The sequence below is a fragment of the Scylla paramamosain genome, chromosome 13 (assembly GCF_035594125.1).
Source record: "Scylla paramamosain isolate STU-SP2022 chromosome 13, ASM3559412v1, whole genome shotgun sequence".
In the NCBI taxonomy this organism is placed as follows: domain Eukaryota; kingdom Metazoa; phylum Arthropoda; class Malacostraca; order Decapoda; family Portunidae; genus Scylla; species Scylla paramamosain.
This window is the reverse complement of record NC_087163.1, coordinates 3,667,012-3,683,177: the sequence shown is the minus strand read 5'-3', so window position 1 is coordinate 3,683,177 and position 16,166 is coordinate 3,667,012. Positions and strand designations below refer to the sequence as shown.

Sequence of the window (16,166 nt, the reverse complement as noted above, 5' to 3'; positions counted from 1 at the left end):
ATGTTTTGATCTTTTGGACTTTTCTTCATTTATAACTGCAGGTATTTATGAATTAAATGCCCAACAACGAATGCCATGCAGGTTTTTTTTCACAGCAAAGTTGTCTCTCCCACCACATGTTTCTCAGCGGGGCTCAAGTACTTTCTCTTTTTTCGGATCATCTATAACCCGTACCACTGCTTCACCCGCCACACCACGATTATCCATAATAAAGTCACCAGCGTCACATGTAGCCACGTATCCTGAAATGCTTAGCTCTCTCACCACGACTATTTTTCAAAGGCCACCGCGATGATAAGCCGTGTTCTCAAGAGTGTTTCTTCTGTTAAAAATGTATAAATCTTTTCACTAGCGTCACAAGCAGCCACATATATTGAAACGCTTTGCTCTCCCATCACGAATGTTTTCAAATGCCACAGAGATGATAAGTCGTATTCTCAAGAGTGCTTTTCCTGTAGAATGTAATGTACAAATCTTTGTTAATCTATCACTAGAACCATAAAAATATCTCTTAAAAACCTCAACTAGAGCCTCGTGAATGTAGTTACGGTGCGATGAAGTGTTTTAGAATATGTTCTGTAGTAAGACATAAGCGAACTAACTCCTGCTGCAGTGATGCCATATCTGACGGAAAAGGCTTACCCATAACACCGTGCCTATCTCGTGGTGCGCGGGTGATAAAAAACGAGCGGGCCCGTGCGTACATAGATCAGTTTGGCACCAGTGCTCGTGGTGGGTGCGTTCAGGTGAGCGAAGACCCGATACGACGGAATCACGCACACCAGCCAACACAGACTCGTGGCGACCTGCATGTGTGTTTAACTGTTGTGGTAAAGTGACACGTGTTCTATTACTGTATTTGTCCATCTCTCTCTCTCTCTCTCTCTCTCTCTCTCTCTCTCTCTCTCTCTCTCTCTCTCTCTCTCTCTCTGTGTGTGTGTTGTTGTGTGTGTGTGTGTGTGTGAGAGAGAGAGAGAGAGAAGAGAGAGAGAGAGAGAGAGAGAGAGAGAGAGACAGAGAGAGAGAGAGAGAGAGAGAGAGAGAGAGAGAGAGCAAACACAATAAAACGCAAGCGGAGACAGAAGTTAACCACATCTGGGGTAAACATAATGATGATGGGCCGCGGCAAGCTCAGGTGTGTTGTCTTATTGGGAACCCTGATGGTGGTCAAGTATGTTCTTAAAAGAATTTATCAACTTACAGCGCACTACGGAATTTGAAAGCAGATTTGTAGCTGATATAATTTATTGTGGATAAATCTTGTAGCTGTAGTGTTGATCTGCACTGTTGTTATCATTTTCCAACTGTTTATTTGCTTCAACACTAGTAAATTCTTTTGAATATCTTTAAGAATTCCTATCTATCTATCTATCTATCTATCTATCTATCTATCTATCTATCTATCTATCTATATATATATATATATATATATATATATATATATATATATATATATATATATATATATTTTTTTTTTTCTCTCTCTCTCTCTCTCTCTCTCTCTCTCTCTCTCTCTCTCTCTCTCTCTCTCTCTCTCTCTCTCTCTCTCTCAGAGACAACGTTTCTCAAGAGGAGACACATTTAATCTTGTTCTCTTTCAATTTATTACATAAAAAATAAATAGATAAAAAAAATTCTTAACTGTTGTGTCTTTGCATGGTGGTGACCAAAACTGGACTGCAAACTCCACGTAAAAATTATTTAGCAAAAAATAAGAAATAATTAAACAACTAGGACAACTTTTTGCCTTTACAAATGTTACACCACACGACAATGTTTCTCTAAAGGGAGAGGGGGGAGGCATTTCAAGCTCCACTGGTGATTTTTCTTGATGTCTTTAATTCAGCAGACTTGTAATTGAGGGCAAGATGCGACTGTATCTCCGGTTGGTAGTGGCGCTGGCAGCAATGAGCATGCTGTCCCAGCTCTGCCTCTCCACACCTCTGTACCAAGTCCGGAGGTTCAAGAAAAAGTCAAATGAAGAGCAGAGTGAGTTTCCATGAGCATTATAAAGGCTTTGATACTTTTATTTATCTTTGCTTGGACTTTTGTACGATACAGTTAAATTCGTGGCGGCAAGTTGATATGTATAATTATAATTAAGACACTGAAATCATTTAGTTATATTCGTAGTTATTTACATATTTACCTTTCCTTGCTGAGCTATTTTGTGATATCACTTGATATTCCAGCGAAAATCCTTTGATGCAGATATGAAAACATGATCCATATAATCATAAACACTAGGTGAAAAAAAAAAAAAAAAAAAAAAAAAAGACGGCAATCCTACTTTCTCGTCCTGCCCACAGCACAAATTTACTGGAAGAAGATAGCTGATGAAGAGCTCACCCGCGCCATCAGGATGAAGCGCAACACTAACGTGGCCAAGAACGTGATTCTCTTCCTGGGTGACGGCATGAGCATCCCCACCATAACGGCGGGCAGGATCTACAAGGGGCAGCAGTTCTCGAGAAGCGGGGAGGAAGGTTGGCTGAACTTTGAACAATTCCCGCACGTTGGACTAGCGAAGGTTAGTCAATCACGTTTATCATTTTTCTATATTCCAAGCAATCTTCGGCGCAAACATAAAAATTTAAATGTAACGGCCTAAACATAGAGCGCAAGACTTGTAGTGAAAAAGAAAAAAAAAAAAAAAATGCAAACTATGAAATTGCGTGATGCGGCATTTGGATTCAGTTTCCATTCTACATGTATGGTGTGCTAATGGACAGAAACATAATGACATACTGTATACATTTCATTCGCTTAACGGTTGCCTCACTGCTGTACCAGAATATCCATCACCGTGCTTCACTCAGTTGCGTGTTAGTTAAATCGGGATTCTCGTAAATGGAGTCCGTCTGGCCCAGTGCAGTAACATCATTTGCTCTGATTTTGCGTGTACAGACAGATTACAGGTGACGACGGTTCTTTACTGAACAATGCTTGGAGAGAGAGAGAGAGAGAGAGAGAGAGAGAGAGAGAGAGAGAGAGAGAGAGAGAGAGAGAGAGAGAGAGAGAGAGAGAATGATAAAATAAGCAAATGTATTTCCTTAACACTGATAAATATGATAAATTTTAATATGGAAAAGAAAAAAAGACATTCGAATACACACGTTTGACGCAAGATAAAAAAAAAAAAAAAGTACTTTGTGCTCTCAAAGGAGCGCTCGTGTAAAAATGGCAGTGAACTTCGCTCTGTCTGGGATCACCACGTTATCAAGTAGTAGAGATTTAAAGAGAAACTTCCTTGAAGATCTGACATTATTTTCATTAAACTTTATCTTAAGAATGAATGCCTCAGGAAATATCTATGATTATTACTTCCGTCTGTTTTCTTGTTCTACAGACCTACAACGTTAACAAGCAAGTCTCGGACAGCGCCAGCACTGCCACAGCTTACCTCGGGGGCGTCAAGACCAACTACAAGACCCTAGGTGTGGACGCGTCAGCCATCTACCAGGACTGTCACAGCGTCACGGATGATAACAAGGTGTACTCAATCGTCAAGTGGGCTCAGGACGCCGGCAAAAGGACAGGTGAGAACATCACAAAAACAGGATGGATTACTGACTCCACATTTGTATTTGATCTAATTAGTTCACAGGGATCAGGCAAAGATAAATGTTACCAACGAGATCTTAAAGAGTTCGTAATTATATGAACCCCTGCTGCTTCAGGTGTGGTGACGTCTACGAGGGTAACCCACGCCACGCCAGCCGGGACCTACGCCCACGTTGCAGATCGCGACTGGGAGTGTGATGGCAACCTTCCCGAGGGCTGCGATTCCATGAAGGACATCGCAAGACAGCTGGTGGAAGACGAACCGGGCGCCTCGATTAACGTAAGGGCGGGATGGGATATAGAAGTGCAAGATCTGGCATGGTGCGAGTAAAATATCAAGTAATACTGATTTTTTACATTAATCTAGCAACGACTTCTGATTTATTGTGTCCGTTATAAAAATGCAATTATAATTTTCCTTCCATCCTTGGCCCTCGGAATTTTTTTTTTTCTTTCTTTTGAAGTCTCTGTCACGCTCACTTCTGTGAATATAAACTGTTCTATTTGTCCTTACGCGGAGCAAGATCTATTGGTTAAATATATTGAATTCCTTTGACACAATCCAGGAAACAATCAACTTGTCATTCGTCTCCATTATACCCCTATTCTATATTCTGATATCAGTCTACTATAACGTTTTATTATTATTATTGTTATTATTATTATTATTATTATTATTATTATTATTATTATTATTATTATTATTATTATCGAATTTATGAAGTGCATGCACTCTTTCACTTTCTTCACTTTCCTGCTGCGAAACATACAGCTCGCATTCTTACCGCTGTTTTGTTCGTAGTACTGTGTACGTAAATACAATACGTACTACAAAATGCAGTTAAGCACTTTTTATTTTTAGCTATTTTTTTTACTGGTGCTCTTTGTGGCGATATGCTCAATTGCACCTCCTTGCAATTCTTTCAAGAGATTAACCAATACTTTAAAAAATCATAATATTGGATATTGCACTTTGTTGCAGCTGTCCATGAGTGCCATCTAATGTTTTCCAGAGATAATTGCAGTTGTCAGGAGCGCAATGGCCCACAAATGATCTTGGGACCTGACGATCTTCACGTTCCCGACATCTGAGCGCTGTCTTTGTGCTCTGGTCAGGCGGTTCAATCCCCCGCCTTCTTTGCTAAAAAAAAATTCATTGTTCAGTATTTCTGTGAATGGCCCATGGGAGAAAGCAGTACATAATGCCAATAATAATGCGGCAGGTGGTGATGGGCGGCGGGTACCAGAGTCTTACCTCTAACGCTACGGGAACGGAAGACGACCCACTTGATGATGAATACGGCTGCACCCGCCTCGATGGAAGGAATCTTACACAGGACTGGGTTAATGCGAAGAAAAAAGCGGTGTTAACCACGCCTTCGTCAGAACCAAGTCAGATCTGCTGGCATTGGACACCAGCAATGTGGATTATCTTTTGGGTAATTTTTTTTCATCTTATTATTAGTATTCGTAATATTTCTTCATTGACATCTTGTATGTTGGAAATGATTATCAAATTCTATACTACAACTTTGTACTGCAACGCGGTCCTGTTAGTCTTCTAAGCTCTGCCTCCGTCACAGGGATCTTTGCCAATGGACATTTACAGTATGAACACGAAAAGAGGGACAAGAAACTGAACGTTCCAACCCTGGCCAGCATGACCAAGGTGGCACTTGAAGTATTAAGCCAGGGATCTGAAGGTTACTTCCTGCTGGTAAGCTTTCCCTCATTATGTTTTGTGGTATACGTAGTTTTAATTGATTTTGCAATAACAGTATAGCAGTCATGTTCTTAATGGAATATGCAAATTTTCTATAAAAAAATAATAATGATGAAAAATAATAACTAATGATAATAATTTTATTACTAGGTACTACTATTATTACTACTCTTATTCTTATTACTATTATCACTACTACTACTACTTACTACTACTATTACTACTACTATTACTACTACTACTACTACTACTACTACTACTACTACTATTAGTATTGTTATCATTAATAATGCTATTACTATTGTAGGTGAAGGTCAAGAGGGGAAAAACCCAAATGTTATGAGGCGAGTTTATTCCCGACTCAACACCTATCTCTCTCTTGACCTCCATCCCCAACTTGTCTGAACGTTCATCATTATTATCATAAGGATCATCACCATCATCATCATTAAATATCCCCATGTTCAGGTGGAGGTGTGGAAGGATCGACCACGCCCACCATGACACCATGGCCCATCGTGCTCTGGATGAGCTGGTGGCCATGGACGACGCTATTGGGGTGGCGATAAAGATGACTAACGAGAGAGTAAGTGATGAGAGTTTGAACCTTATATTGAAATGCTTCTACCTAGCATCCTGACTACAGTGGGTTCCATGCACCAGCTATTATGTGACATCTATATTATTATTAATTTTTTTTTTTCAAGTTTTCGTGGTTATTGTGAAACAGTAGCGATAATTTCATTATCTAATCAAATCAAAACCTTATCACAGATGTTGGTTACTGGTTTGCATCAGGGTGACCAGACATCCTGTATTCAAAGCATTTGTCCCACGTCCCGCATCGCCCTCCCTCGGGACACCTTCTGTCACCTATTTTCAAGATTTCTAACATATCCCATGAAATTAAGAAAAAAAAAAAATCATTTTAGATTTATATCAATTAAAAAATAATTATATGAGAGAAATTTTTCAAAGTACTGGGCAGGGCCAGCCAGCCCGCCAGGCAGTTGCTGCAGTGGATCTGCTTCAACTTAGTGTGTGAGCTTTTCTTTTCAAAACTTACATTTACCTCCTTGTCTGAAAGCAACTGATAGTAGTATTCGAACATAAATGATAATATACTGTTATGTACTCATGTTATTTACACAGCTAGTTTTTATTCTGCATTTGAAAACATAAAATCAGTCCATGCGGTCTCCCTATTAATTTTTTTTAATAATGCACTGGCTATAAGTTTTCTTGCGGCAACTTAACAGAATTGAAGTAGGCCTGTTTTTTTTTTTTTTAGTGAGCCTTTTTTTTTTTTTCTTAACTGGTTTTTTCTCAGAAATTTGGTCAGTTACCAAAAAAAGAACAAATAAATAAATAAATAATAAAATTAAATAAATAAATAAATAAAAATAAATATATAAAATTAAATAAATAAATAAATAAATATATATATATATATATATATATATATATATATATATATATATATATATATATATATATATATATATATATATATATATATATATATATATATATATATATATATATATATATATATATATATATATATATATATATATATATATATATATCAGACTCACAAGCTACTAAAAATTCTATGGTAGAACATATTCACTGCACATTATCAGCTGTCTTTGTCAAAGCCAAGCAACTAAAACATTTGTCTAAATATGCACCATGCCGAAATCCATGCAGAGGGGATTTGTTGTAACACACACACACACACACACACACACACAAAAGTATTCCCTAGATATAAATGAAAATCATAGCCTAGTTCAGTTTTCACCTATTCTTCACCATCCAAGGTAGTACATATTATGTTAGTAAAGTGATCACCAATCAACTAATTGTAGAGCAGCCAGATTAATAATGTGTGTGAGCCCACAAATTCAGCTGATAAAAATTAATTTCACTATTTCCGTGATTTCACCCCACTGGTTCCAAAGCCAATCTATGCCATACCAGCAATCATCTCACTCCTGGAACAAACTATACAAGACATGTAAAAACACCTAACATATCCTTTCAAATCACTCTTCTAATTAGCACCTCCAAGAAATAGTATGTTGGCTAATACCTTGATGCAACCGTCTCCCTCAGGACACCCTCATTGTAGTGACCGCTCTGACCATGCCCATACCATGTCTTTTAGTGGCTACCCAGATCGTGGCCAGGAAATTACTGGTAAGATCTCTCTCTCTCTCTCTCTCTCTCTCTCTCTCTCTCTCTCTCTCTCTCTCTCTTCTCTCTCCTCTCTCTCTCTCTCTCTCTCTCTCTCTTGTCTACTGAATATTCATCTTATTTACTGTAACAAATAATCCACAATTGAGGAAATATTACTACAGCTTAATCACACATGACACCACATTTGGTTATAGAACTAGTTATAATTTTTCACCTAAATAACACTTTAAAACTATAAACTGTTAACAACTAAGATAAGTAATGAATCCAAAGCAATTCACCCACCAATATCCACAATAGTGTAATAAACATAAAAGTGGAAAGTGTAGACCCCAAATAATTTCCTTCCAAATATTAAAACATGTATTTTCAATGGTTGCTCAGGACTAGCAGGCTTTGATGAGGAAGGGTTTCCCTACACAACCCTCATGTATGCCAACGGGCCAGGTTTCAATGATACACGACCTAATATTAACTGCGGAGGATTCCAGAGACTGGGAGTACACACAGTTGGCAGCTGTCCCCAAAGACTCCGAAACTCATGGTGGAGATGATGTTGCTATCTATGCTAGAGGTGAGGAACCAATCTTTTCAAACAATAAGCTCACACAATAGTTTGTGAGGTAAGAACAAAGGAAAATGTCAATATAACAGTTCTGTACAAAAGTTAACAAAATTTTTGAACAATTGACACATGACTGCCATGAAACAGATGATATTTTGCTTTGAATAAAAAAAAAAATAAAGAAAGATTTGATATAGCTTCTTAAGTGAACCAAAAAATATATTGAACTTATTTTTATTTTCTGGAGAACATATAACATCATACTTTGTAATTTCATGGACAATTTAATAATTATCAGAAACACCTCCATCTCATATACATGGTTTAAATGAAGTTACATATTTTCAGGTCCTATGGCACAACCTCTTCCATGGACTTCATGAACAAAACTACATCCCCTTTATGATGGCTTACACATCCTGCATTGGTGATTATAAAGATCACTGTCATGGTGGGGCAGAGAAAGCTGTACCTGCTCTCACCCTCATCCTCTTAGCAGTCTCCACCTGGATATTATCTTGATATGCCTAAAGTTTTCCAGTTCAATATGTGGACTTAATCATGAACCTGCTGTAAAAGGCATATTTTGAGGCTGTTTAGTGAGTTCACATGAATAGACAGAACACCTGGTATCTTGATGCAGTAGTTCATGAATGAGCATTTTGAGTGTGGGACCTGATAAAAAATGCGTCATTGAGTCTTTGATCAGATGCCAAGGAATCAGTCATAGCCTTTGGAAATTGTTAAATGTCAATAGAGAAGGACTGTGATTATTAATGATCTTGTGGTTTGTATTTAGTGATCAATGATCAATGGACAAAATCCACATAGACCTTCATTTTGATGGTAATGCCATTCCATTAGCATAATTTTTTTGCTCTTGAAGATGAATTTAAGAATGATCTTATAGAAATTACCAGGCTGACATTGTTTTATGAAGGAGCATAGCCAAGATACTGATAAGGTATCAACACACCCACTTTCTCATCCACAAACATTCCCTAAGATTAAACTGAAATCTTCACAGCACTTAGACATTAAGGGGGACAAGACAATGATATTCAATGCACACACACACACACACACACACACACACACACACACACACACACACACACACATGCACAGAGAGAGAGAGAGAGAGAGAGAGAGAGAGAGAGAGAGAGAGAGAGAGAGAGAGAGAGAGAGAGAGAGAGAGAGAGAGAGAGAGAGAGAGAGAGAGAGAGAGAGAGAGAGAGAGAGAGAGAGAGAGAGAGACTAACTGGATGCAGACAATAAAATTTAACATTCAGAATGCAAATTCTTTATCACCACCATACATCATCACATTAATCATAAATCTGTATGCAATAAGTGTATATAGAACACATTGCTTAGCATGGTATAATAAAGTATATGTAAAGTAACATATAAAAATATGAACCTGTTTCATTACCACTATTTTCTTCTATATATCTTGCCTTGTTCACCTAAAAAAAAGGTGTTGTAAAGACCATTTTTGCTCTTGTAGCAAACACATATCACACACACACACACACACACACACACACAATCCCTAGTGGTGTCCCACAGGGGTCAGTGCTGGGACCGATAATGTTTGTAATATATGTGAATGACAAATTAAGAAATAGACAGTTATATGAACTTATTTGCAGATGATGCTAAGCTCAGGGTAAAAAATGTAAGTGACTGTATGGTACTACAAGATGATTTAAATAAGATAAATAGATGGAGCAAATCTTGGCAAATGGAATTCAATTTAAGTAAATGTAAAGTAATGGAGTTTGGTAAGAGTAAGAAAAGAATACAATATCATTATGAGATGGATGGTGTGAAGTTACAGAAATCAAAAGAGGAAGTGGATTTGGGAGTAAGTTACTGAAAATTTTACTCCGGATAGACACATAGATAAAATTACTGGAGAGGCGATGAATTTGTTAAAAAGAATAAGAATGGCATTCTCATATTTAGATGAAGGAATTATAAAGAAGTTGTTGATTTCCATGATAAGACCAAGACTGGATGTGACAGTGGTTTGGTCTCCTCACATAAAGAGGAATGTTATAAAATTAGAAAGAATACAAAGAGCAGTCACTAAAATGGTTCTGGAGTTGAGTAAGTTGACCTATGAAGAGAGAGATTAAGAATGTTGGAAATTCCTACCCTTGAAAACAGGAGAGAGAGAGAGGGGATTTAATAAACATCTATAGAATGCTAAATGGTATGGAAAATGTGGACAAAGAAAGTTTTATAAATTTAGACACAGAATTCCAGAGGACACAGTAAGAAGTTGGAGAATGTTAACTGCAGAAGAGACATCAAAAAGTATAGTTTTCCCTCACAGAAGTTAGAACAAATGGAATGAACTCAGTGAAGATGTTGTCAATGCCGTAACTGTCCATGCTTTTAAGACCAAATTGGATAGATATAGAGACAGGATGCTATGAGAATACTCCCCTCCCATAAACCACAACTAGGTAAAATACACACACACACACACTTCCACAAACTCTAGTCTTTACAACACACACACACACACACACACACACACACACACACACACACACACACACACACACACTTACACACGTTACATCTTATAGGCTTAAGCTCCTTCCTATATGGTCAAAACAGAGAGAGAGAGAGAGAGAGAGAGAGAGAGGAGAGAGAGAGAGAGAGAGAGAGAGAGAGAGAGAGAGAGAGAGAGAGAGAGAGAGAGAGAGAGAGAGAGAGAGAAGAGAGAGAGAAGGAGAGAGAGAGAGGAGAGAGGAGAGGGAGAGAGAGAGAGAGAGAGATGAGAGAGAGAGAGAGAGAGAGAGGAGAGAGAGAGAGAGAGAGAGAGAGAGAGAGAGAGGAGAGAGAGAGAGTGAGAGGATGAGAGGAGAGAGAGAGAGAGAGAGAGAGAGAGAGGAGAGAGAGAGAGAGAGAGAGAGAGAGAGAGAGAGAGGAGAGAGAGAGAGAGAGAGTAAAGAATGTTGGGGTCCAATTGACTCATAAGCCAAATAACTCAAAGATAATAAACTTTGGTACCAAAATATTAATGTAAGAATTCCACTTTAAGTTACGTTCTAATGAGATAAGATAGTTTGATGAAAATATTACCTTAATGTTTTTAGAAACTAACTTAGACTTTAGTAATGATTGGGTAATTATAACAGGTTGAGATTATTTGCTTATTAAATAAGTAGACTAGTTAACAATATATAATATGTAAGTACTGTAAAATATTCAATACAGATGAAAAGGAAAACTCTTTGTGAGCTATGTGGATCTATAATGGCTTGACTTTGCAGTGGTTAGAACATTCTGTTCATAAATTGTCTTGGGTTTCAATCCCCAGCCAAAAGATTACTATTTAGCTTAACCTCTTCTCATGCTGTAGCCACTGTTCACCAAGCAAAGAATGATTATGTATGTGAAATTCAGTTGTGACCTCATTTGCCTAGTAGGAGAGGCCAGTAATTCAGTCTTGAACTACACATTATATAGGCATTTAAAAACATTTCTCTTATATACTTTTTACCAAAAATGAAGGAGAGTATTTGAGAAAAGATGGATATGTTCTGGAAAGTTAGAGACTGGATAGATAATGTATGCACCAAAATGGTAAGGTTGATTTTTCTTTTTCTTTTTCCAAGTCAACTGGCTGAAAGGATTCTGCATTGGCACAAAAATATCACAGATCTCAATGGATTGATATTTAGCTTTCAAAACCCATGGTCTTTATCATCATCAACTTTTACTTGAATGCAACATGATTTCTAAGTGTGGGCAGAAATTCTTTACTTAGAAAGCATGAAATAAAAAAGGACAACCAATACCCCATTTAATGCCAACTGATAACAGTTATATAAAGGTTGTCAAAAATTATGCAACAACATACCTGAAAATAACAGCAAGTGTTTGTGTGATGGCCACAAATACATCTTTATGTATGATTAAAAATTCAGCTTTGACACATCAAAATTTACTCTTGTATATTATAACATTTACTATTCATCTAAAAAAATTCAACACTGATTAAATTGATGTGCCTAATTGTGATTTCATTATTTCAAATACTAGTAAAAAAAAAAAAAAAAAAAAAAAAAAAAAAAAAAAAAAATATATATATATATATATATATATATATATATATATATATATATATATATATATATATATATATATATATATATATATATATATATATATATATATATATATATATATAATTGAATAAAATGAAATAATTAGAAAACAAACAATATAAGTAAATAAATATGTAGAACAAAAAAAAAAGAGTAAATAAATGAATCACCTAAAGAACAAATTGAATAATTAATAAAATGAAATATATAAATTAAAAATTAATTAAAAATAAATAAAACATTAATACTAAATAAACAAATTAATCAGTAATAAAATATGAAAAATACATAAATGTAATAAAATAAAATACTGGACATACAACAAAACTCACACTAAAAATTACAATCAAGGTAACATAAGTAATATTACTGAATATTGTGTGTGTGTGTGTGTGTGTGTATATATATATATATATATATATATATATATATATATATATATATATATATATATATATATATATATATATATATATATATATATATATATATATATATAAACTTAAATTCACATAATGGCACAAAGCCTTTGGGGTAAGCAATAAACTATAAAGAAATAACTATTATTACCACTGATAATTATCATTCAATAGCACCTAAAATATAAAGGTGATAAAGGTAACACAACAAAATCAGTTTGAATCTCTATGGGGAGCAGCCTGGTCTGTCTCCCTACCTTAGGCCTCATGGTGATGATACTAATTATGTAAATATTGCACCATTTCTCAAAATACATGTTTTGTGTAGCTTGTAGTATCACAGATACATAACTAAAGTGTGTAAAAAATATATCAGTTATATATTTCTCATATTGCTCAAGATAATATTGAATACTTAATCTATAAAATAAGGGAATTAAATCACATACCTACTATACAATCAGACAACCATGTTATCATGATAGTGTGCTTGTAATCAGTCAAACAGAAAGACTGAGTCCAAAGCTCCTAGTCCAGCTGCCACCCCACCCTCATTGACAGAGGAAAGCTTAGTTCGTAGCATGTGGCCAGCAAACTTACTGAACTGGATGTCCTTGGCAGTTCTGTTAAATAAACCAAATAAGAGTAGTACTTTAAATGTCTGAAAGGGCCTGAGACTATACAGATTATATGTTCATAATAGAATAGGAGGAGTTTTCTTAAACAGCCAAATTTTAAAAAAGATCTAACAATATAAATCAGAACCTGAGATAAAGAGACATTTTGAAGAAATATGAAGATAATAAAGAAAGGTAATACATTCAAACACTTGAAAAGACATCAAGTGAAGTGACAAAAAAAGCTTACCCTAGGATGGTACCAAAGATGCCCAGCTCAGAAACCACCTCCACCAGTTTGACTGGCTCATGAGCCCGGATGAGATAATTCTGCTGGATGGGTGGACGGATTCTATCCATAAGAATGTAGGCCTCCCTCTCTTGGGAATCTTTTATCTTTTCTAAAACCTAAAAGGAGAATGGAAAATTTTGTTTCCTTCAGTTGAAATAAATAAATAAAAAATGAAAATAGATAGATAAATAAATAAATAATAGATAAATAAATAAATAAATAAATAATAAATAAATAAATAAATAAACAAAATAAATAAAGTAACTTCAGAAGTAGGTACTCATTTACACCACTCTTCCATCTAATGTCCAGTAACAAAATTACAATCTGTATAAATGTCTTCTGTATTTTCTCAAGTATATTTTGTAACTAAACAGTATTTAGGGTTTGACTTATAACTCAAAAATAAATGAAGCTAAAAATGGTATCTTCCATGCCGCTATGGGTACCATACTGAAATAATTATGAATTATTCAAAGATGAGAGAAGAGAGATAAGAAAAGTAGTCCTTTATAATAAATTATTCTATAGCTAAGAAATTACTTTTCAACAACAATACTCAAATATGGCATTTTCTGAATGTTAAAATTATAATTCTATACAATTAGCCTTTTCATATTACTCTTGAACAATGGCATATAAGCAAAAGAACAAAAAATTAATCATTATGATTACCGTCCTAATTTCCTGCCCATACACATTGTTCCCACCTCCCTCACGCTGTGGTTTCAATACAAATCTTTCTGGGTTTTCCATGGCCATCTGGACTGCTTGATCTCCCTCTGGGCTCTGAGGAGAAGTAAAATATCAGTAAGTTTTACAAAACTATGAGTATAACCTCTGAGGACAAAGGCACATATATGGAGATACACATTTACCCTTTCCAGCTCTTTCCAGCAAATTTTGAGCAATTACATAGTTTGTATAAAAAACTTGTACTTTTCCTCTAATCCTGACTTTAGTCTCATTCATATTTAATTGACTTCAATGATTTTCTTAATTGCTTTTGAAAATTCCATTTTTAGGTCTTTTAGTTTAGTCTTTGGGGAATGTTTGTGGGTGTCTGGGTGTTTACATGTTTACCGCAAGATTCAGTGAATAGTAAACCACCAGCTGATAAACATCCTCACAGTTTATCATCTGAATTGAAGATATTAAGAGAAACTTTTTTATGAAGAGCTACACCTTATCAAATAAGAAGTATGATTATCAGGTGTATCACATGTCTTTTTTAATTTACCATTCAACACTGATTTCCAACACTCCTCTCTTCTTTACAATTTGTTTTGCACCATAACCAGCCTCATATATGCCATAGGTATGGAAGATCTGATTTTCTGAGTTGTGGCTTGTCCCCCATTACCCATTTAATCAGAAAGACATCTCATAATATGAAGTAGAATTTTTTGTAAAAAAAATTTGATAAATAAATAACAAAAAACTAAATGAATTATAAAAATGATAAAAATAATGAAATAAAATAAAATTACACAAATCATAATCCATTAAAAACTGATCATCTGTACATGTACTCAAGCAAACCTGTCCTCTATGGGTTAGTTGCCAGATAAAAAAAAAATTTCAAATAATTCAGGAACAGTAAAAGGAAAAGGGGATATCCTGTGGGGAGCAGAAAGGCTTCCAGTACATCATACTGACAAGTTCACTGACTTCCACTGTGCTACCACCACTACTATTATCACCACCATTATCATCACTTCTACTATGATTACTAATAATATGCAATAGTGCAGCTGATACTGATGATTCCTTCAACACATTTTATACATCATTACATCTGGATGCCTGATACATTCTGAATCCTCATACTTTAGATGTTGGGACAATAAGCATTATAATTCCATAAATACAAATTTCTTTAAATAAATACCAATTTTGTTTTGGAAGTTTCAGGGAATTCAATTTACATATGCATACACTGAGTCAACCAGCCAGTCAGCCAGTGGGATTACTGAAACTAATGTCCATAAATTTGAAAATAATAATTTCCTTAAATCTGCTTATAATTATATCTTATAAAAATAAATAAATAAATGAATGAAAAATAAATAAATAAATAAAATAAAAACTACAGCTTAGATGTGACCTTAAAAAAAGTAAGATGATATCCCAGTAATATTAAGAGCTTGGTGAATTGTGTGGTAAAGTCATACAGTAACTTTTGTATAGGTACACAAGTTCCCAAATTCATAATGGCCACAGAATGTACACTTACCATGTCTAGGGTGTACAGGCCTGTAAAGAGTTGACTAACTAATTTTGCTTCTGAATCTGAGAGAAACTTGTTCAAAACACCTGGGCGTGCAATCTCTTGCTGAACCTGAAATAGAACCATCACCATAGTCACTGTGATCACACTTCCAGCACCAGTCAGGGTAGGAAGTCTCAGATGAGCTGAATAAATTAAAAACTAGTCAGAGGAAGAAAATTTTCTAATAAAATGAGCCAAAATCATTCAGACAATGTTCAAGCACTACATGCCCTGACATGCATTATAACAGCAATGACTATACATGATAGTTTACAATGCAAAAAAATAGTCTATTCATAATCAAACCCTTCAATCATGCTGTAACCACACGCTGAATTTATCAAGTTCCTCAGTACATTGTCTTTCTTTTCCTATCATC

General features: G+C 35.3%; 1 protein-coding gene and 1 pseudogene across 2 annotated transcripts in view; one reads left to right on the top strand and one right to left on the bottom strand.

Annotated features, from left to right (window-relative positions):
- Window positions 1-1,100: 1,100 nt before the first annotated feature.
- LOC135106648 (alkaline phosphatase-like) lies at window positions 1,101-8,580 on the top strand (annotated as a pseudogene).
- Window positions 8,581-12,405: 3,825 nt separating this feature from the next.
- The window catches only part of LOC135106352 (glutathione synthetase-like), a 34,959-nt gene continuing 31,198 nt past the window's right edge, over window positions 12,406-16,166 (bottom strand). The window contains exons 10-13 of one of the 2 annotated variants that reach the window (XM_064015275.1): window positions 15,752-15,856; window positions 14,191-14,304; window positions 13,474-13,631; window positions 12,406-13,229 (exon numbers count right to left, since the gene is read on the bottom strand). In XM_064015275.1, the coding sequence (XP_063871345.1) occupies window positions 13,103-13,229; window positions 13,474-13,631; window positions 14,191-14,304; window positions 15,752-15,856 (504 nt within the window). In that variant the 3' untranslated portion in view covers window positions 12,406-13,102. The remainder of the gene's footprint in view (window positions 13,230-13,473; window positions 13,632-14,190; window positions 14,305-15,751; window positions 15,857-16,166) is intronic. The other variant, XM_064015274.1, reaches the window with a different exon arrangement.